The sequence below is a fragment of the Ruditapes philippinarum genome, unplaced genomic scaffold, assembly GCF_026571515.1.
Source record: "Ruditapes philippinarum isolate M1 unplaced genomic scaffold, ASM2657151v2 ctg224_1_1_1_1, whole genome shotgun sequence".
Taxonomy (NCBI): domain Eukaryota; kingdom Metazoa; phylum Mollusca; class Bivalvia; order Venerida; family Veneridae; genus Ruditapes; species Ruditapes philippinarum.
The window spans coordinates 211,212-232,712 of NW_026864086.1; the positions used below are offsets into that span (position 1 = coordinate 211,212).

The following is a 21,501-nucleotide window of genomic DNA, read 5'->3' on the forward strand; positions in this document are numbered from 1 at the left end:
TTTTATTGGTGATAGAACTAATTAAAAATAAGTTTGCTTTGCATTACTGGATATAAAAACAGTTTCAGAAAAAAGGTCAAGAGCAAAAAAAATATTATAATAAAGATGAAAGCGCCCCACCCAAAGTCCTCTGTCCATGAGACATCTGTCATAGCACCGTCTTAAGTAGTAGTATTAAGTCTTCAAAGCTAGATGTATATCAATCAATCGGATAATCTATTTTAAAGAGTCATTCCGTTTTTTTTTCGCTCTCTCGTTTATTGTAGATATTTACTGTGGCTAGAGATTTAAAAGTTATATTAACTTAAGATATATTAATGACACTACTTTTGTTCAAATGTAAGAGATATTTTCATTTATATTTGAAATATCATCACCGGAGGAATTTAAAAAGCTTATGACGACAAAATTTAAAAATAACAAACTATCTATTTTCATAAACTTGAATAAACCAAGCGATTAAAGCTGCAGCGTTTATGTAACGTGTAGACGTCTGTGAAGAATACTCATAGCAATATTGTTTTTGAATAAGATACATCTCCTGCAAGTTAAGTTCTGAATATTTGGACATCGGTGTTCATTCATTTCCAATCTGCCAGTATCCTGAATATCTATATAACGAAACGCGACATTATTATAACACAATATGTATGTGAATGTATTTTTATCCGCTTTGTTTCTTATATTCTTATACAAATGCATGGCTTATAGCTTCAGCATGTTGATGCACTTTGTTTTAGATAACTCCACTCATATACTGACTCTTACTAATCACTAAGTACTAAAACGGTTGTGCCTGCATAGAGGTCTTAGTCAGTTAAACTTTTGATCATTTGATCTTAAGTCATAGCAGCACAAACCACAATTTCAGATGGTTTGCCACCTGAGTCTAGTGATGTTCAATCGAAGTTGACCAACGATGATAAATCTACCGAAGTTGTGCAAGAATCGACTGCCTTACCCGCTGTCATATCTCTCTCACCATCTGAAGTTACTAATTCAGTTAGTACATATCTAAAGAAACCAACTGTCTCTTCTTTTGTACCGTCAAGTCTTTCAGCTTTGACAATTGATGGTTTAAATCATGCCGCTCATCCTATAACATCTTCTCTACCTGATGTACCATCACCAACATTGTCATATATTGCTAAAACAGTACACGTTCATTCTTCAGTGAGTTCTTCTGTCCTATCTATATTGTCATCTGAAGATACGCTAGATGGATATGACGCTTCTTTTAATTCTTCGTCGGTATCAAAACAAAACGTGACCAGGGCTATTTCGTCTTATTCTGAAGACCAACCGAATGTAAACCCTAGCAGGACTTTTTCAAGTGACCCTGTAACATTACAAAAAGATAAGAGTGATTTAGCTGTGTTTGCAGCACGATTCAGTGGAATGTACTCAACAACTATAAATTCTTCACTTGTTCAAAATGTATCTCACGCAATTTCTCCTTCAAAGCCTGTGGAATTTTCACGTTTTAACCATCTTAATACTGAAGTTTTAGCTACTAGTACTGTAACAGTAACTGTTACTTCATTTGTATATATTGCGGCATCCGATCCAAACTTAAAATGTTCAATCGCATCTAATACATCATCAGAACTTACGACTGCTTCTTTACAAACAACAATCAATTCCAACTTTGATATTTCTCAAAGCGTAAGTGGAACTGACACATATACTTCTGTATTTAAATTGGATCCTTATTCTGTTTTAAACGAAACTGTAGAGACGACAGAATCACAGCAAAGAAGTGATAACTTCTCGGTACCTAATAAACAAAGTGGTGATGAACCAAAATCAGTAATACAAATTTTTCATCAGATCGCAGCTATTATGTCTCGTTTGGTCTCTGAAACCCAAACTAGTGATATGTTTACTAGTGTTTCAAGTTCACCTCCACATTTGACTTCTATTGTGTCAAAATACTTACCAAAAGGAAGCGACTCTGATGTGTCATCACTTTTTACGACAAAACAACCAAGTATGACACCAATTCTTACAATTCAGTCGTCATCTTTAAGACTTTCAAATAACATATCTTCTGCCGGGGCCTATTATATGTCTTCAGAGAATATGCAAAAGGAATTCACTCTTTCGACACTAACTGATAATTCTAAATATCTCGAAAGTCATTTCTTAATTTCAGAGGTAACTAAATCAAGCAACTTTAATACGACAAAATATAGTATTACAGATACATTAAATAGAACCGATAAGTCGTCGTTGCATACTACTAGTATATCATCTGAGAAAAATTCTACAGAAGCTTCTTTTGAACAACAGAGTAAAAAGGCCAAGGGTGCCGTCTCTCAATTTAATTTCGATATACCAAAAACAACACCAAGCATATTTCATTCAAAATCTGCGAATGATGTGGACAAATCTTATCAGAAAAATGGTCATAAATCGAATTTACAAACAGAAAATGCCACAGTTATTCCTTTCTATCAGACTCTGTCGTCGAGAATACTTTCTACTCTATACCGATTAGCAATGAGCACATTGTCAACGAAAGAGGCAAGGAATGAATCAACTTCGGAATCTTCATTGTCTTCTACTTTTTCTACATCAGCGCAAACTTCGTCTGTTGCATATGTGGAGACGTTCAAATATCTCACAGGTCGTTATAACGTAGGGTAGACCTTTTCTGTAAAGATAAATTTTACATCTTAAAAGTAATAAAAATATATACAGATGTTGAATGTTTTTTAAAGATGCGATTAAAGATGTATATAAGCATTGAATTATAAATAACAGCATTGATCAAACATTAATCATTTCAGCTAAACAAAATATGAAGCGCATCATTATAACATCTTTGAATTTCAACGTATTCTTATAAGCTAATGTATATTTTGTTACTTTAAATCGGCACACTCCCACAAAGCTTATATGTTATTTTCGGGATTTCATACCATATGAATGTCAAATAAGCAATTCATGTTATCTTCTGTTAATGTTAATAGACTTGCGTATACTATTCTTTCCTTTTAAGAAAAGTATAGAATGAAATATGCACTTTTTATAAATATTCACTGTTAACTTAGTTTCTACTGGTTTTTATTGCTTCATCTATAACGATATAAATTATAGCTTGCTGACTTCTAAAGGTTTAAATAAGAAATATTATTTATGCATGATTGTTATTTTGTTGTAAAGATCGCACATCGACATTCGAAACAACGCCATCAATAAAAACAACCACAGTGACCTCAACTTCATCTAATACTTCATCAAAATCAGAATCAACGTCACCATCGACGTCAATAGGAAAATCGACCTCTCCAACAACGAAATTGTCGACTCAATCAACACCTACCTCATCGGCTTCTTCTAAACTAACAACCATGTCTACAACATCACTCACGCCACAGACCACAAATACAACATCACAAACGACGACGACGACGACAACAACAAAATCATCAACAACACCGTCATCATCATCAAAAATGACACCTACTTCATTTTCAAATACACCACCAACAACTCAATACACAACAACAACAAGGAGCACAAAGACAATTACAGAAGCTACGCAAACAGACCAAACAACCACCACCAAATCAACAACGACAACAATAAAATCAACAACACCAACGACACCAACTACACCACCACCACCACCAACAACAACAACAACAAAAGCATCATCATCAACAACAACAACACCAACAACAACAACAACCACTACAACATCAAAAACAACAACAACAGCAACACCTACGACAACCTCAACGACGCCGGAAAAGTCGACAACAACAACTTCAACGACATCAACTACTCCAAAAACAACAACGACAGGTAATACTATGTAGGAAATCATGAACATTAAAAACATAATAATTCAGGTTAACAATTAATGCTTGCTAAATTATACAAAAAGCTTTAATTTGCACTTAATATTACAAATGAACACTATATAATTATTAAGCAAAGCTTTTAGCAAACTTCTTTAAGTATCAACACTTTAGATTTAAGGAATCAAATGAAAATATCGCATATTTGTTAAATTGATATTGCTTGGATGATAAATGAAGAATACAATTGTGTTTTACGAAAGCTTAACAATTTTTCTTATCAAGTTTATAGTTTATAATTATATCTTTATGGTACATTTAATCTCTCTTTAAAGCAGGTATTTGTTAATTAAAACATTGTATTTTTACTAGAATTTTACTAAAATTTTACATTGTATTTGTTTACATATTTTGATATATGAAAGCTGATTACTTTGATCTCAAAATATTTTAACTAGAATATATTATGAATCATTAAAACTGGTTTACGTCTTTTATTACATTAACATTTTAGGACAAATCGTAAAGAGCAGTTTTGCAACATATTTGATATTTGTATTTTGTATTTGAAACCATTATATGTGTATGATCTTATTTTATTTCCAAACAATCCTCCAAAAAGTCGCTACTCCTCATTTTTACACATGCATGCAAGGTTAGATTTTTGTTTGTTGTTTTCGACCTTTTTTCAAACCGTTTCCCGTATTTGTTTTGTCATTACAGTGGGTAAATATTTATTTAGTATAGTTAAGTAGTGGTAGACACAAGCATGAAAGTATTCCCTTCCAAGTAGAACGCTTTAGTGTAAACGCTATCACAAGATTTATCAATTATTAAAAAATAAGCAAAATTGACATCCTTTTTATGTTAATTTTACTTATTTGACGTAATAAAAATCACCATGTAAATTTTGTAGATCTGTTCAAAGACATTTCTGATATTTTCTGGATAAAACAAAAAGGAAACGTCAAACAATGGGACAATCTTGTCTAAAACGAGAATTATAGTTGAAAATTATTTTCTAACCATTTTTAGTTTTTCTTTACCTTATAGGATGAAATTACACGCATTTGAATTGTCGCATCAACTCTAATTATTAGTTGCTAAAGAACTGATGAAGTACATTCTTTGTGTATGTAAATATTATATTTATTCCACTTGGTTTGATAACTAATGAAATTTAAAATTCAAATTTCGGCTAGACTTTTTTCTGGTAGAAATTGAAAAGGCATGATATAATGCTGCATGGTTAGTTTTTAGATGTTGTGTTAATCATTTTACCATATGATGACTTTTAGAACCAGATCACCCACCGACAGCAAATGCTGGCCCAGATATTACTATCAGTTTACCTAGGGACAGAGTCATCCTTGATGGATCAAGGAGTACAGACGATCATGGAATAACCTCATATATTTGGGAAAAAATGTCCCCGGCCTCTATAAAAGTTGTTATGGCGGGATCAACTACTAAATTTCTCACCGTCTCTGACCTGGTCGAAGGCAAGTTCGTGTTTCGTTTAACGGTTACAGATAAAGCTGGACAAAGAGATCAGGATGTTGTAACTGTCACTATAAATCCAGGTAGACCAAACCTTATTTTACCATACTTATTTTCATCATAGCACATAGTTTGGCCTCAGGGTTTGAGTAACATACTCTTTTCTTTTTCGTTTAGGTTGAAATTGCTAATTAAAGGTTTTGTTAGCCTTCTGTTTTGATAAGATATTTGCGCTAATGCGCATTGTGATAAACTTTAGCACGGATGCAAATCAATTTCTGAGACGCAAAAAAAATGTTTTGGTAAAGTAGGAGAGATAAGAATTTATTTTCTTGAGATAAATACCTACAAATACGAATAACAAATTCTTTAAGTAAAAACATTTGTTTGCATTTTTTTTATATTCCTCAACCTGTGTTCCTTATTGACGTTTATTTTTGTTTAATCCACTGTTAGCACCGACAACGACCACGACTACCACTACCCCCTCTACGACACCAGAAAAGGGTAAGTATAAAATTATGCCCCTCACAATGTTAAAATATATTTATTACACTCAGAATATGACTCAATTAATCACTCACAGTTTTAGAAACTTGAGGCTGTTTTAAGTTCTCTCCTAAGAAGACTAAAGTTTTGTATATTCTCATAAGATAAATATGATATCAGATTATTGCAAAGAAATTCTGAAAATAGGAGATCCATTGAGTGCAATAAAACAAAAATATAAAAGTGAAAATTGCATAAATATATTAGTTTGATAAATATAATTTAAAAAAAATAGATGCAGGATCTCTTACTAGTAACGGCTTAAGCAGAATTCAACTTCACCACTATATGTTTTGCCATTCATGTTACCGTAGGCATAAAATAATTTTAAAAAGAGGCATAAAGTACGGGTTAATTTTTAACATTCATTTGTCGAAAACAAAACGAATAAAGCAATGCACTTTACTGATGTTTCATTCATTGACACTTAATATCAATTACTGCTTTTAAAAGCCTCGTTTGAACTTTTTTAAATGATCATTTTTGTTGTCTAAATTTTCATATTTACTCTGAGAATTATTTTCAAAACCTTCGTGCAAATGTCAATCCGTTTTCCTATTTCAGATTTATGTATACCAGTCCATTTTGAGATGTGTAAAAGCAGAGGTTTCACGCAAACAACATTTCCAAATTTCTTTAACCATATGTCAATACCGCAAGCAGAAGAGGCATTCAATATATCAGTGGAACCAGTCAAAAACCAGATATGCCAAGAGACTACGATCACATATATGTGCTCTGTATTTTTTCCAAAATGCAATCCATATACTGGTCAACTGATTATACCTTGCAAGGATTTGTGCTTTGGTATGACAATAAATATCAAAATTTCATGATACAGAATAATTTATGACTGAAGTTTTTTTTAGCTTTTATGTCTTTGTTGTCCTTCTATGGTATTTAAATATAATGTCAACAATTTAAGTGATATTTCATTTCTGTGTAATTTCAGTAGTATCTAATCTATACCTAAGTGCCTATGGGTACAAAAAGTAGCATAACCCCTTAACATATCGATACCAATAGCAATAAGCCTTTGTCACTTGTATAAAAAGCAGTTTAATAATGTTCTATACCATAGGCCGCTCATTTTTCTCATATTTTGCTATTGAGGTACTTAAAACATTGGACAGATTTTTGTCTCAAACCTCAAAACTAGACAAAACCATTATTAAACTTCAGCAGGTAAAGGGTTTATGCTATTATTTCCGTTTCTCTTAAGTGACTAGAAAATTCTTTTAGGAGGTTTTGACTCGAAAGACAAACATTATAGATGTAACTTAGGTACTCAAAATGGTCGGTATACTATACAATGACTCAAGAAATTTAATTTTGAGTTTAAAGCTGCAACCTCGAAGTCTCATACTTGTAATATACACGATACATATTGACGCATATTATAACGGATTCAGTAACACTTTCTGGAAAATATATCTTATTACTTGAATTTTCAGAAAAGAAAGTAGAACACATAAGAGCATATTTGAACATGGATGTTTTTGTAATTATTCAAAGAATAAACCCTCATCTAAGCATTCTATGCATAAAAATGGAAACACATTCTTCTTTATCAGAGAATTGCGCTAATACAGAAAATAAATTTTTGAAAGAGGAGCTTCCCTTTGAAACCTCGAAAACGAAAAAGTTATAGTGATTTTTTTAGAGGAAGTTATGTCCAATAACTTCCACAAACTGTGAAATGGACATGAAAAATATATTGAAAGCAACCTCAAAGCTATTGTCAGTAACTGAAGAAAAGTTTTAAATAACCGATTGCAATTCAAATAATATCATATGAATGCTAGGTTTATTTATTTGATCAGTTTGTTCATGTTGTTTTTCTTTGTGTTTCCAGCTTCTGTAAACACTTGCGGGAACTATTTTTCCAACCCATTTCCTTGTGAGTATTTCCCAGAATCAGACTGTGTTTCCATGCCAACAACTACAATGGCGCCAACAACAACAACAGCTAAACCAGGTATATGTTTTACAAAAGGAACCAGTTTGGCATATATTTTTAAAAAGCATAATTCAAAAAAGCATTTATGTAACAAAAATCTGAAAAATTCAACTACATTTCAATGTGTACATTTCTATGAATACAAACTCCTATTTCATTTAAGCATGTCATATATATAACAATGAATGCAAAATCCAACTACTTTTAAGTGTGTATTTTGCTATAATTATAAAATCCAATTTCATGTAAGCGCATATGTAACAATAAATGCATTTAAGTTCTTATATTACTATGAATATATAGTCCAATTTTAAATAAGTACACACGAAACATCGAAAAATAAAAGTTTGACAAATTTTAGATATATATTTTACAGTGAATACTAAAGCAGCCAACATTTTAGTAAATATGTCACAGTGAATTGAAAAAATTCAATTTCTTTTTCTCTAGGTACATGTGAGGATACAATAATTGAACCGTGTAGAAAACTGGGATTTACCAAAACAATGTTTCCTAACTTCTTTTTTGAGGCCGACCAAATAAACGCTAACGTAACTTTTAGCGAGTACCTTAAACCGACGATTGATAGTGGCTGTCACGAGGATGCCTTATTTTTCGTCTGCAGTATCCAGTTCCCAAAATGTGTGTCTGGCGTGAACATTCAACCGTGTCGGAGAACTTGTGAAGGTAAATAGTGGATCGATATTTTATTTATATTCTTTTCTTAACTAAAGTAACAAACACATACGGGTATAGCAAACGCAATTTTTTTATTTTTTTTAGAATAAGTATAAAATACAGCCTGGCATACTCCTTATTTCACATATGCACTATATGACTATTTTAAATTATTCAGAGAAAAATATTGTTATTTGTTCTTAAACAGTTGAATCTTTATTACTTGATGAATATATACTAGTAATTATAAGTATTCATAAAAATTTGAACATATTAAAAAACTAAATAGTGAGTGGGTACAAAAGTACTCGCGTGTTAAAAAATGTTTATGAAAGCCTTTTATGGATGTTGAAGCAAGAATTTGTTCGCTTTGTTTCTCTCTCTTCGTCACCACAAACGAGATCTTGTTATGTTATCGTGACAAGATCCAACCCGGTCATGGTGACATTATCATGAGACTTGGAGCATATAGTTTCAGAAAGACTGGCGCTTACAACATTTTGTTTAAAACAGTGGCAGTATGATAAAATTTGTTTGTATCATAGTTTGGAGACCTTCTTATTCAAAATGTGTCAGAGTTAAATTATGATACAAAAACGGATAACAATCAATTCAATGCAGATGCATACATTTAAAAGTTTATCTAGTTCAGATAGTTTACAATGCTTTTACATCAATGTATTTGACATTTTTTCGTTTCAGCTGTAGTGAACGCTTGCACCGATATATCAATGTTTTTTCAATGTGCGATGTTTAATGACCTCGACTGTTTAGCACCGACAAAACCTACAGCAAGTGAGTCCATAGTTATAATAATGATGAAGACAATAAAGATTTTTTTAAAAAGTAACAAAGAATAACTTACAATGATGAATAAATTCTTGCCTTTATTTATTTGCCACTAATGATATCTGATAATGTAGTAAGACTAGAACTTATAAAAAAGTAACAAAAAAAAAGTTTAAGATGATGAATATCTTCTTCCCTATATTTGCCGGTAATGCAATATGATATCTTATAATGGCACAATCATGATAGCAAACAAAAATACTTTTTTTCTATTTGATATTTAATGCGTTATATAGGAACAAATAATAAAAGTAATAATTTACTTTTTAACTTGTATTTGTATGGTATTAGTCATTTCCTTAAAGAAATATGTGTAAGTTATGGTATGTTTTGTTTTATATAAAAATATCAAAGTAAGCACCGATAAAGAGATATAAAAAGACTTTCTTTTAATATTACAGAATTGTGGACATATGATAACAATAGCGCAACTATCATAATCAGTATTAGAAATTCACTTCTTAACACTTAGCTGTTGAATGGATGCAACGGTCCTGTATCCATCATAACATTTAATAATCAACCAAAATTTGGTAGTCAAGTATAATTATAGAGTCTAGTTACTCAAGTTATATGTATATATTGTTTATATACTGTGTACAAATTACTCAATTCCGTTTTAGAGCCGTCAACAAGATCATTTAGACGTAAGTTCAGTAAAAGCATCGTGCAATTTCCCCTGTTTTTAGAATGAAGATATTTTCATAATCAGCATGATTCCTTAAAGCGAGTTTCTGATGTTTATTCAGACGTTATTTCCGTTTTATAACGTCACGTTTGTTACATATTTATATGTGGATAATTATGTTTGCATTTCTCATACTTTGCATTTTCGAGTTACCTTAAATTGTTATGCTATTAAATACGAAATATGAAAACTAAATGATTCAACTTATTGTCAATGACATTTAAGAATTAGAATAATGTGATGCCAACAATATCATTCTATTCTGAATCTAGTCTATATATTTAATGGTCTTTATAAATTTTAACACACTGTGTGTGATGCCTGCATGATAACATCATTAAATCAAAAGTCATTCATACAGTATGTATATGCATGATCTTTTTCAGTCTTTTCATTGATGAATGTTTTTTTTAAATTCTTGCTAGAATATGAAAGAGACAAGTAACTTTTATATGAAAAAATTATTTCCAAGTGTCCATCTTTCTTTTCATTTCCATATTCTAAAATATTTAAAATGTATGATGTTTCTCCAAAACTGTCCATTTTGAATTTCATTTCTATATGTTCAAGTGCACGTTTTTTTTTCAACTGTGAAATAATTTCTGCCTAGTTTGAATTAGGAACAAAACGAGTGAATATTTACATAATTGCTGAAACGATTTTTAAAACATTTGTTCCTTCTGGACTTAGTTATGACCAATATATCGAGAATAATTGTTTTAAAATGTCATCCATGAAAATAAAATCTTTAGCGACTGATGTATACTCTTCGAAGTTTTTCTTTTGATCTCACTTATGGCTGTCATTATAACGACTGTTTTCCATTCAGATTGCACGGCCAAAGAATTCACATGTGGAAAAGTCACCAAGTGTGTAAGTGAAGATAAAGTTTGCAATGGTGTTGATGATTGTGGGGATTGGACCGATGAAATGGATTGTGGTAAATAAACATATGTTATAATCCGTACACTGACACCACAATCTAATCACAGCAATATTTTTTATTGTATCGTATTCTTTTCTTATGAATCATATTCTTAAATAATTAATTTTTGAGTGTTAAAATGAAGAGAAAATTTGAAATGATGTTGATTTGCTGATTATGGAAAATGGTGGGAAAAATCATATGCCATGAAAATAGTTACAGCTAACAAATCGCAGCAGTTTTTCCTTCATAAAATTTAGTATTTAAGAAAAATACAACATTTGCACAGGTAACACTGTGGGTATATTTCCAGTATAAAATGAGTATTTATTATAAATGTGACACTGCGGTTCTATTTCCAGTATGTAAAACGTATGAATTATAAATGTGACACTGTAGTTCTATTTCCAGTATGTAATGAGTATGAATTATAAATGTGACACTGTAGTTCTATTTCCAGAATGTAATGAGTATATATATATGAATTATAAATGTGACACTGCGGTTCTATTTCCAGTATGTAAAACGTATGAATTATAAATGAGACACTGTAGTTCTATTTCCAGTATGTAATGAGTATGAATTATAAATGAGACACTGTAGTTCTATTTCCAGTATGTAATGAGTATGAATTATAAATGAGACACTGTAGTTCTATTTCCAGTATAAAATGAGTATTTATTATAAATGTGACACTGCGGTTCTATTTCCAGTATGTAAAACGTATGAATTATAAATGAGACACTGTAGTTCTATTTCCAGAATGTAATGAGTATGAATTATAAATGTGACACTGTAGTTCTATTTCCAGTATGTAATGAGTATGAATTATAAATTGGACACTGTAGTTCTATTTCCAGTATGTAATGAGTATGAATTATAAATGTGACACTGTAGTTCTATTTCCAGAATGTAATGAGTATGAATTATAAATTGGACACTGTAGTTCTATTTCCAGTACGTAATGAGTATGAATTATAAATGTGACACTGTTGTTCTTTTTCCAGTATGTTATGCGTATGTATTATAAATGTGACACTGTGGTTTTATTGAGTATGAATAATATATGTGATACTGTGGTTATATTTTACAGTATGTAATGAGTATGAATTTCAATGTGACATGGGAATGTGTATCAAGTCATACCAAAGATGTGATGGCGAAGAACAATGTCCGGACAATAGCGATGAACAAAATTGTGGTAGGTTATATTTTTTATCAGTATTTAAAGAACTTGTGGATATGTTTTCAACAGGGGATTAAAGTTTTAACAAGCGTCCGTTTGTGAAAATCGTGCTTTAAAATGTACATTATTATCATTAAGAAATTGGATTAAGTAGAAGGTTTTTTTTCTTCAAATGTTTCAGGAAAAAATATGAAAATGATGTTAATGGTTTGTGTGTAATATAGTATGCACTTAGAATTCGTGTTCGAAACTGTAAATCTTATCTGTTAAATGATCTGTCATTACGAAGATTTATAATAATTTCGGTTTACAAACAGACGGATGTAGCCATGGGGCATTAAAATGTCCAAGTGGAGAATGTATTATGGCAGAATGGAAATGTGACGGGAGACGAGAATGCAAGGACGGCTGGGACGAATTTGATTGTGGTACGTTTGGGAGTACTTTATAACAAGCTTACTCTTATATTGTCCTTTGTCCAGTAAATAATGTTTAAACATAATTATCCGAATAAGTAAGTGTAAGTCATTCGATAATTATTTTTACATGAAATTCAAAATATCACGGTGCTGTTTTGGTTTGATTTGCACAATGACTGTCAATCAAAGGCATATTTTTCTGCATTTTAATTCATTCATCATTATTTAAGAGGGGGAAAATCCTATAAAAGTTGTAACGAGATCTGAAAGTTTTTTCCCGGTTATAATGATTATCTGATCCTTATCTTGCGCAAAGTTTTGTAATGATATTATCTGTGCATGTATTACTACAGATGTGTGCGGGATAAATCAATTAACTTGTGGTGATAAGGACAACACGTGCGTGGACCTATCAAAGAAGTGTGATGGCGTGGAGGACTGCCCAGAAGGTTTAGATGAGTGGGACTGTAGTAAGTGTAATGTCATTTCTCATTATTTTGTCTGCTGCATGGATTTTCAGTCCAGCTTATAAGTATATGGCTGTTTCAACATTGGTAAGATTAATCTTTTTTATTTTGTTGCAACTCCTAAACGAAGGGGGTTATTTTCAGTTTCGAGCTTAAGTGTTCAGCTTGCCAGAGGAAAACAATCTTTCGCATGAAGTTCAAATCCTTGTTTTATTTTATAATTTTATTCATCGTTATATGTATTTCTTAATATGCTTTTTAATTTAATCATTATTTTTGCTTATCTCTGCTTCATATAAACATATTATTATCATATAATTATATGGACTTTTTATCACAGTAATATTTTTGTTTTTGTTTTCATTTATGCAAAAGATATTTATATTAAGTTCTGTGGTATGCCTTTATTTTTACAAAGGCATACCACAGAACTTAATCTATCGGTAAAAAAAGATATTTTTTCATCAAATTTGATATTTGCATGTTATGTCTAATGTCATATTTTACTTATCATAAACTGACAAACATGTAAATGCATTCATGTTTTGTATATTAAATGATTGGATTTTCAAGCTTTTGGCATAGATTATATATAAAATGCTTATATCTGATACTTTCAAAATAGTGAGACGGGGGATAATGTTTGTTAAAATAAATGGGGAGGGGGAAAGGGTTGTCTGTAAAATTTTATAAAATAAAATAATTTATTTATGAGCTTGTCTTAACTTATTATGTATACAATGTATTTCCTCTTTCTTTCGTTCATGAATTTCTCTAATCAATTTAATATTTTCATTGATATGCATTGGTTTTTTACAGTACACCACGAGAAAGGACTTTTGGAGTTAGCCTATCAGAAATTCTTTATACCTCTCTGCGCATCGGCATGGAGTGATGATTATGGCCCATACACTTGTACAAACCTGCTTGGAGAGGGGTAATATATTCTTATAACACAATGATTGAATCATTAAAAGATACACAAATTAATTATTTTACTACGAATGCACCTACAAGTATCAGTACAAAGCCAATTTTGGGTGAACATATAATAATTAATACTTTGCATTTAACGATATGGACTTATGGCTTAACAGATTGAAAAAAATTCTTTAAGATAATGTTTGTGAATTATTTTAACAATTTATACATCTCTTCATTACACGTCATTCAACACTAAATGAACAAAATCTTATATTTTTTTCATCTACTAGTATTTAAATGGTTCACTACAAATAGATTGCATTTCTTATGACATAGTATGTAATAAAAGTAATGGCATAGTTTAACTAAAATCATCTCCAAAATTGATTTCAATCCATGACATAAAGTCATTTATATCAATATGATAATTATTTATATATAATACTTAGAATGTAGCAGCGATTAATTACTCATACATCATGAATACAGGTTATCATTACAGTTCTTTTATTTTATTTCAGGAAATATATAAACTACTCCGCCATCCCCTACAATGTCCACGTTTTTACAAAATTTTCCCTATCCAGTCCTATACAATCTGTTCTAGGACCGATTGATTTGACGTAAGTATATAAATTTACAAATCTGCGGATGTTACTTAATTCAAAATTACACAGCATTTTTTGTTTAAAATGAGCCTACACCAGTGCTTGGGGCGAGAGACTTTATGTCATGTTCTAAATTGGTTCAGTGAACTCGAACTCGCAACCTGCATGTTGCCGTCATGGGTTACCTTTAAGTCTTCTAACAAATTATGTATTCTAAGTTAATGATACGAGAACTAGAGGATAATAATTTGACTTGATTTGTTGTTATTTACCTAAGGCTTGTGGTTGGTTATTATCATATTTTCATATTTCAGTTACGACTGTCCAGGTAGCAAGGGTGTCAGAGTGAACTGTGAACCAAGAGGTAAGTAAAAAGTATTTTACCGATTACATACGAGATTAATTAAACCAAAAATATGTTCCAAAGGATCATGTCAAGCATTGCCTAACTGTTATATTTCTTTCTTTACTCATTCGGTGATATCTTAGGATTGATTATCGTTTTTGTACACAACATGATAATTTAAACCATGATTTATTGTCGTCAGTATAGCACGATGCATATACTACTTGACACTTTACGATATGTGTAGGGGAGAATACTTAAGACTGGTTCAAGTTAGTATTTTTCTTTCATAACTGTTTCAACATTAAATTATTCTTTGTTGAGTCCGATTATTATTGTGGGCGAGAAAACTCTATGTAGAATTTTCTTTGCGGAAAAATCACCATTGTTTTCGTTTTAATGAGACTGTTAAAAAAATTGACTGTTGAAAATATTACCGTGACTAGTGTCGAGTATTGTTTCTACCACTTAACGCAAATCACAAAAACATGTCCTTTATTGCCTAAGGTAGCAATTTTAAGCAACACATACTTTCAGACAAAACTTTTGTTTGAGCATATAATATTTAATTCGTATTTTTATATTTGTGAAAGGATGTGGGAAGATGATGGTCGAGCCAATGGTAGTAGACATTGTTGGTGGAAAAGACGCTCATCCTGGGGAATGGCCCTGGCATGTTGCCTTGTATTTCAGCGGACAGTATTTCTGTGGTGGTACTTTAATCAGCGACACATTTGTTCTAACTGCGGCGCATTGTGTTGAGTAAGCACTAGAGACAATTTAATAAATATACATTTAGTTATAAACAAAATTCGTTTTGTCAAGACTTTATATTTGAACATTTATCCATAATGAAGAAAAATAATTTTCTCTGAAAATAAAAAACAACAACAAAAAATAATTGGTTGTCTTATGGATTGAAAAAAATGCGCTAATCAGTTAGTCTTTTTAAAAATAAAGGGGTTGTTGTAACTTATAGGCAAAGGAGATTAGGCCTATATTGCCAACTGACTTCAACATACGGTAATCTGCAGACATAAATCAATATCATTTTCACTTTAGAAGATTCCAATGTCAAAACCAAAACCGTTGCTGCTTTCTTTTTTCAGGAAATTTATAAGAGATTTCAGTTACCTTAAGGTCAAATTGGGAGCCAACAATCGAGAAATAAGTGAGACAACCCAACGTGTGGTAAAAGTTGAAGCGATAGAATCCCATTCAGAGCACGTGTACTTTAAGAAGAATGATATAGCCTTACTTCAACTAGAACACCCAGTGACCTTCAACGATTATATTCAGCCAATATGTCTACCAGAGCCTGACGAGCCTTTGCCGCTATTTTCAGAATGTTACACCATTGGTTGGGGCAAAACAAAATGGGATGGTATGAAACTAAATATATTTTGTAAAATTTTCAGTCAGGTTTTATTGATAGAAATTATTCATAAAGAATAATCTAATTGTGATAATTCTTGTCATATACATAGCACAAGATCACTTTTAAGGTACACTTTATAAAATAAGATAAATTTGTTTTTTATGTAAGTCTTTCAACTAAAGATAGAATGTAAGAAATAAACACGTGTATATGTTTACATTTAATATATAATTTAATAATATCAGTAGATGTAATTATACGATTCAAAAAATTGATTTATATCAACTAGGTGATTATGCAGAGGTGCTACAGAAACTGAAAATGACTCTATGGGACACCAAGAAATGCAACAGCTCTGTAGCCTGGAATGGTGAAATATACGATACTTTCCTATGTGCTGGATATTACTCTGGTGTGCGATCTATATGCAAAGTTAGTATATCTGTTTTCTAGAGATATTTATGAGTTCATAGTATAACACTTCTCAAAGTAAATGTATTACACAGGTACTGTCTACCTTTTGGTAATACATGAAAATATATATGAAATATTTTTTTTCTTTATTAGCACTTTAAACGTTGAGTTTGTAGATTGCAATACTCTCTAAGAGTGAATTTAAGAATTGATCATTTTTTTTAAATGTTGAAAGCAAAGTTTTGTATCAAAACAGTAGCTAAGAAAAAGTCTGTTAAAATTTTGAAATGTAATACATGTATACTTATATTGTGCTGCTATATATCACAGTTTATATATTTTAAAGCATATTTATTTGAAAAAAACCTGATTCATTTTTGTAGAAAGACAGCGGTGGGCCATTATTATGTCTTGATAAAAACAAAACCTGGAAACTCCGGGGAATCAACAGTTATGTCGGCAATTTCTGTAACATGACCGAAAGGCCCAATGTGTTCACTAATGTTTCTATGTTCATTGGTTGGCTCAACAATAAGATAGGTACACTGTTAATGCCGATGGGTTGTCTTCCTTGTTTGTGTTGCATGGTTGTTGGATGTTGAGTTTTTTAAGAATTGTTGATGTCGTCATCAGTGTCCTTGTAATCACATGACCTTGCATGCAGTACTGTAAAATCAGAATTTTTGTTGAGGGTTACAATTTCGCTAATTTTGCGAACTGAAATGAATCTTCACTAAGTATCTACCATATAATAATTTTAATGGAACCGTAAGTTAAAAATCTTGTGAACATTTGACATCGATAATAAGTCCAAAATTTTCATTTTGCAAAATTTTTGCCTCGTGAAAATATCTGATTTTACAATATTTTTGTTGTAGCACCCTATAAAGATGGCTGTTAGAAGTGTTGTTTTAGTTATTTGAACAATTAAAAAGGGCATAAAGCTGTACTTGCTGTACAAAAGAATATTTGTATCTTAATAAAAATCACACTAAACTGCACTTTTATGATGCTTTTAAAATAACCGGTAAAAAAAGATACGCGTGCTCAATATGTCTGATCAAACCATGACAAACAGTGTATTGGCGGACGTTTAGTGGTGTTTTTGTTAGATACAAATCAAGAAATAATAACAGAGACAATTAAAAAATTTCTCCCCTATATGGCAAATGGTTATGAAAACAATGTTTGTCAATCATTATAGTTTGTTTCGCCAGTTTAAGCTTTATACCCTTTAAATATATATAAATATTATAAGACATACTGGATTTTAATCATTCTTTTTTATCTATTCCGTAATGATATCGAAACAAACGTTACATAAAACATCGCTTAATTTTGATATTCATTATTTCACAGTAATATTTATTTTATGAATAAATGAAATTAAAAAAAAAGAAAGCTTTAAAACCAAATTCAATAACATTTCTGGGCCGGAACAAAAGCAATCGATTTATCAAGTCAGGATAGAACAAAAGATGTTGAAATCCAATGATACTTAATGCTTATATTTAAAGTAAGAAGTCAAATTCGATTTTACAAAGATATATACCAAAACATTATTGATATACAAAATGCAACTGATCAACTGAAACATTGCCTAAAATATAGAGCCAATCTATCGTTAGCATTCAGAAATCTGAAGCTGAGAGTCAGTCGATGACTTTTTTTCCCATTTTTTATGTTTATAAATGTTAAATAATAGGTAAAATATTCATAGTTACATTTGTATATTACTTTACGTTTGTAACGTCTATTTTCATTGGATCACCAGTACGTTATATTTTCAATTCTATATACCCGGCTACAACAAATTTATGAGAAAAAAACAAGCGGTTGTGCAGCATAATGAATTCGTTATGAGGATTTTATGACAGGTTATGTAGTAAATTAAAAACGGTTGTTTTTCTGTATAACCTTACAAGCCATAAAACATTTGATAAATAAAATATAAGCATTTTGTGTCACTGTTGTGAAGGCTGTATTGTGATTTTTGTATGTTACAGGACAAATGCATGGTGACTGGTCAGTCATGGGACATTTTACGTGTGTTATTGCATGAATTAGATTATATAGATTGGTAGTTTATTGGACCCGTTTATGAACGAACGTGTAGTTTATCGGACCTATGTAGGTACTAATTTGTAGTTTATTGGACCTATATGTGAATGACTATTAACAATTATAGGGTGACAGTGGAGGACCGTTACTATGTAAAGACAAGCACGAGAAATGGAAGATTTTCGGCGTGTCTAGTTACGTGGCAAATTACTGCAATATGACTGAAAGACCAAACATTTATTCCAATGTCTCTCACTTTTTGCCATGGATAAGTGAAAAGACTGGTAGGTTGTAACTAAAGTTAAATAACTAGGGAGAAAATCCAGATATTGACATGGAATAACAATTTTGTTAGCTACAGATTTAAATTTAATTAATAAGTTCTACAATTAAGATTATATCTTGGGTAACCGACAAAAAATGTAAGATTAGGTTAAAGTTAGACCAATGGGGGGAAAAGGATTTTGCATAATGATTATACTGTTAAGATTCTAGTTTAGTCGAACGAAAGAATTTTGCTTTGAAGAATCGACAATAGTGGTCGGTTAAACAAATAGAGTATGATATTTTGCCACGGATAATTTATAAATTGGTATTTTAATGAATAAAAGAAAAAATTAGCAATGGATATATGAAAACATTGGCAGGTTAAGAATCAAATTTGATAATTAATAAAAACAGCAGGAAACTAATCATTTGAAAAATGGTAAAATTGGTAAGTTAAGAATCAAGATTCTATAAACAAGCGTAGATTTTAAACAATATTTTTTAAAAAAGTATTATATAAAGTAACCATTCATGTCACATCGTATAATTCATTGTGGGGGTGGATGCTGTTTGATTTTGACATGTATTTTTGTTTAATGCGTGTAAAACAGATATGAAAATATATAAAACATCTTAATTCAATTAATATATATATTACACAAACATTTTTATACTTTATTTTTAATGCAATATTTGTTGTAGTGGTTGTTTTTTCAATGTAATATTTATCAATTTCACGAATCTGTTGTATGTAATTGGTGGTTTATATGTCTGATCACGTATTGGTAGAAGTGGATGTAAATCATATAATCACCGAATGTGTTAGTTATAGTATAGTGGACCTCACCTCCCACAGTGTTGCATGCTTTACACGTACTTATTGTTGTGTTATAAGTGTCAAATGTCCTAGTAGAATTAAATTTATTAAACAATTCTGGGACATAGAAATGCAAATCTTTTTTATTTAAACCAAGATTCGGCATAAAAATATAGAAATAGACTTATTTTGCTTTTAACTACATATTTTACCATACTTTTCTGTTTACTTTTTAATATTTAAAGTAGTACGTAATTTGTAGAAAAAGTAAATCAAAGAAATTGAAGTAATGTAAATAGTATCTCGAATAAGAGAAAACATCATGAAAATATTGTTATATTTTATATTTAGAGTGCAAATTCCGTTGCGACAATGGAAAGTGTCTATATTATACAGACCAGTTGTGTGATAGAGTTGACCATTGTGGGGATAATTCTGATGAAATCAGACCTTGTAGTAAGTATTGCATCTGTTTATTCCTTGTCAACCTTTACCCTGCCGAATTACCTGAATGGCCTTTTCTGGCCTCCATTTTTGAAAATGCGCATTATCAAGTTATTATTATTAAGGGGATTTAAAGTTGGACAACATAGAGCCTGAATTGACTGCACGGATATGCAGATTGGCTTGGCTTTATACTGGTAACAAAGGGAAATTACTATTTTCAACAGAGTAATGGTTTAATAGCATGACGCATCTATGAAGTAGAAATGGTTGCTATGGGCATGGACGGTAACTTATTCTTTGCAGTACCGTCCATGAATAGGCTCAACGAAACCGAGTCTGCAAGATTACAAATTTTGCCATTAAACTAACCATTGTCACAGGCCAGCAGGATAAGACTTTCACAGTTATAAGTTTAGTTTCACTTATTTCAGCATGATATAAATAACTTTTAGTTGGTAAGATCAAGTTTAAAAATTGAAATTAAGCAACGTCTTTCTATTCAGATCAGCAAAAGAAATATGCATCATGCAAACGAAACTAAAATATAACCTGTTTCCAAATTCGGAGTTCACAGTTTCATGTTTAAATGTTGAATATTTGTTTAAGCCGGCAATGGAGGCGTGACGGTAGCATGCATTTACCACCGAACCTGCATTATTTTACCGTGTTTAGCATATTTTATTCACTCTGTTTTTTTTTCTATTTAACACATGCTTTTTTATATTTCAGACAGGACGGTTTCATGCGATTTTGAAGACAAGTTTTTATGTGGATACGACTATACAGGCTGGAAGCTTGGCTATGATAACAAATTTGCAGCCAGCATAGAATTGGATGGTCAAACCTATACACAGTCTAACGCTCCACAATATGACCACACTGTTGGCAGATTCCCAGGTACACACAAATATATATCTACGAAATATATTCATTCCCTAACCTCCTGTTACCAAGCATAGTGGTAGCCAAGATTGCACTAGGCTCTCTACACTGTTGATTTACCGACTTTAAATTTTCATTCTGATATTTCCGATATTAATTATAGACATTTCTGTAAACGGAAGCTTACAACATATATTTGAGGACGTGGATAGACCTATTCACGAAAACTATGAAAATAAGTTCCCAACGAATAATAGTTAATTTGCAAGTCTCAAGAAGAACATTAAAATGGATTTATAATTCTTAAAACAAACTGACTGAGCAAAT

The 21,501-nt window shown here is 31.1% G+C and overlaps 1 protein-coding gene across 10 annotated transcripts in view; it reads left to right on the top strand.

The window, feature by feature from the left end:
* The window catches only part of LOC132724366 (uncharacterized), a 106,991-nt gene that overhangs the window by 72,587 nt on the left and 12,903 nt on the right, over positions 1-21,501 (top strand). For 4 of the 10 annotated variants that reach the window (XM_060709213.1, XM_060709211.1, XM_060709212.1 and 1 more), the window contains 21 exons: positions 3,169-3,813; positions 5,108-5,392; positions 5,766-5,816; positions 6,423-6,665; positions 7,714-7,836; positions 8,269-8,505; positions 9,199-9,291; positions 9,969-9,992; positions 10,863-10,973; positions 12,052-12,159; positions 12,462-12,572; positions 12,917-13,039; positions 13,850-13,967; positions 14,476-14,577; positions 14,877-14,926; positions 15,502-15,670; positions 16,018-16,292; positions 16,576-16,718; positions 18,889-19,045; positions 20,197-20,301; positions 21,022-21,189. In XM_060709213.1, coding sequence (XP_060565196.1) covers positions 3,169-3,813; positions 5,108-5,392; positions 5,766-5,816; positions 6,423-6,665; positions 7,714-7,836; positions 8,269-8,505; positions 9,199-9,291; positions 9,969-9,992; positions 10,863-10,973; positions 12,052-12,159; positions 12,462-12,572; positions 12,917-13,039; positions 13,850-13,967; positions 14,476-14,577; positions 14,877-14,926; positions 15,502-15,670; positions 16,018-16,292; positions 16,576-16,718; positions 18,889-19,045; positions 20,197-20,301; positions 21,022-21,189 — 3,441 coding nt within the window. Of the gene's footprint in view, positions 1-20; positions 2,630-3,168; positions 3,814-5,107; positions 5,393-5,765; positions 5,817-6,422; positions 6,666-7,713; positions 7,837-8,268; positions 8,506-9,198; positions 9,292-9,968; positions 9,993-10,862; positions 10,974-12,051; positions 12,160-12,461; positions 12,573-12,916; positions 13,040-13,849; positions 13,968-14,475; positions 14,578-14,876; positions 14,927-15,501; positions 15,671-16,017; positions 16,293-16,575; positions 16,719-17,083; positions 17,241-18,888; positions 19,046-20,196; positions 20,302-21,021; positions 21,190-21,501 lie in introns of those variants that run through there. The other 6 variants (XM_060709215.1, XM_060709216.1, XM_060709208.1 and 3 more) reach the window with 5 other exon arrangements.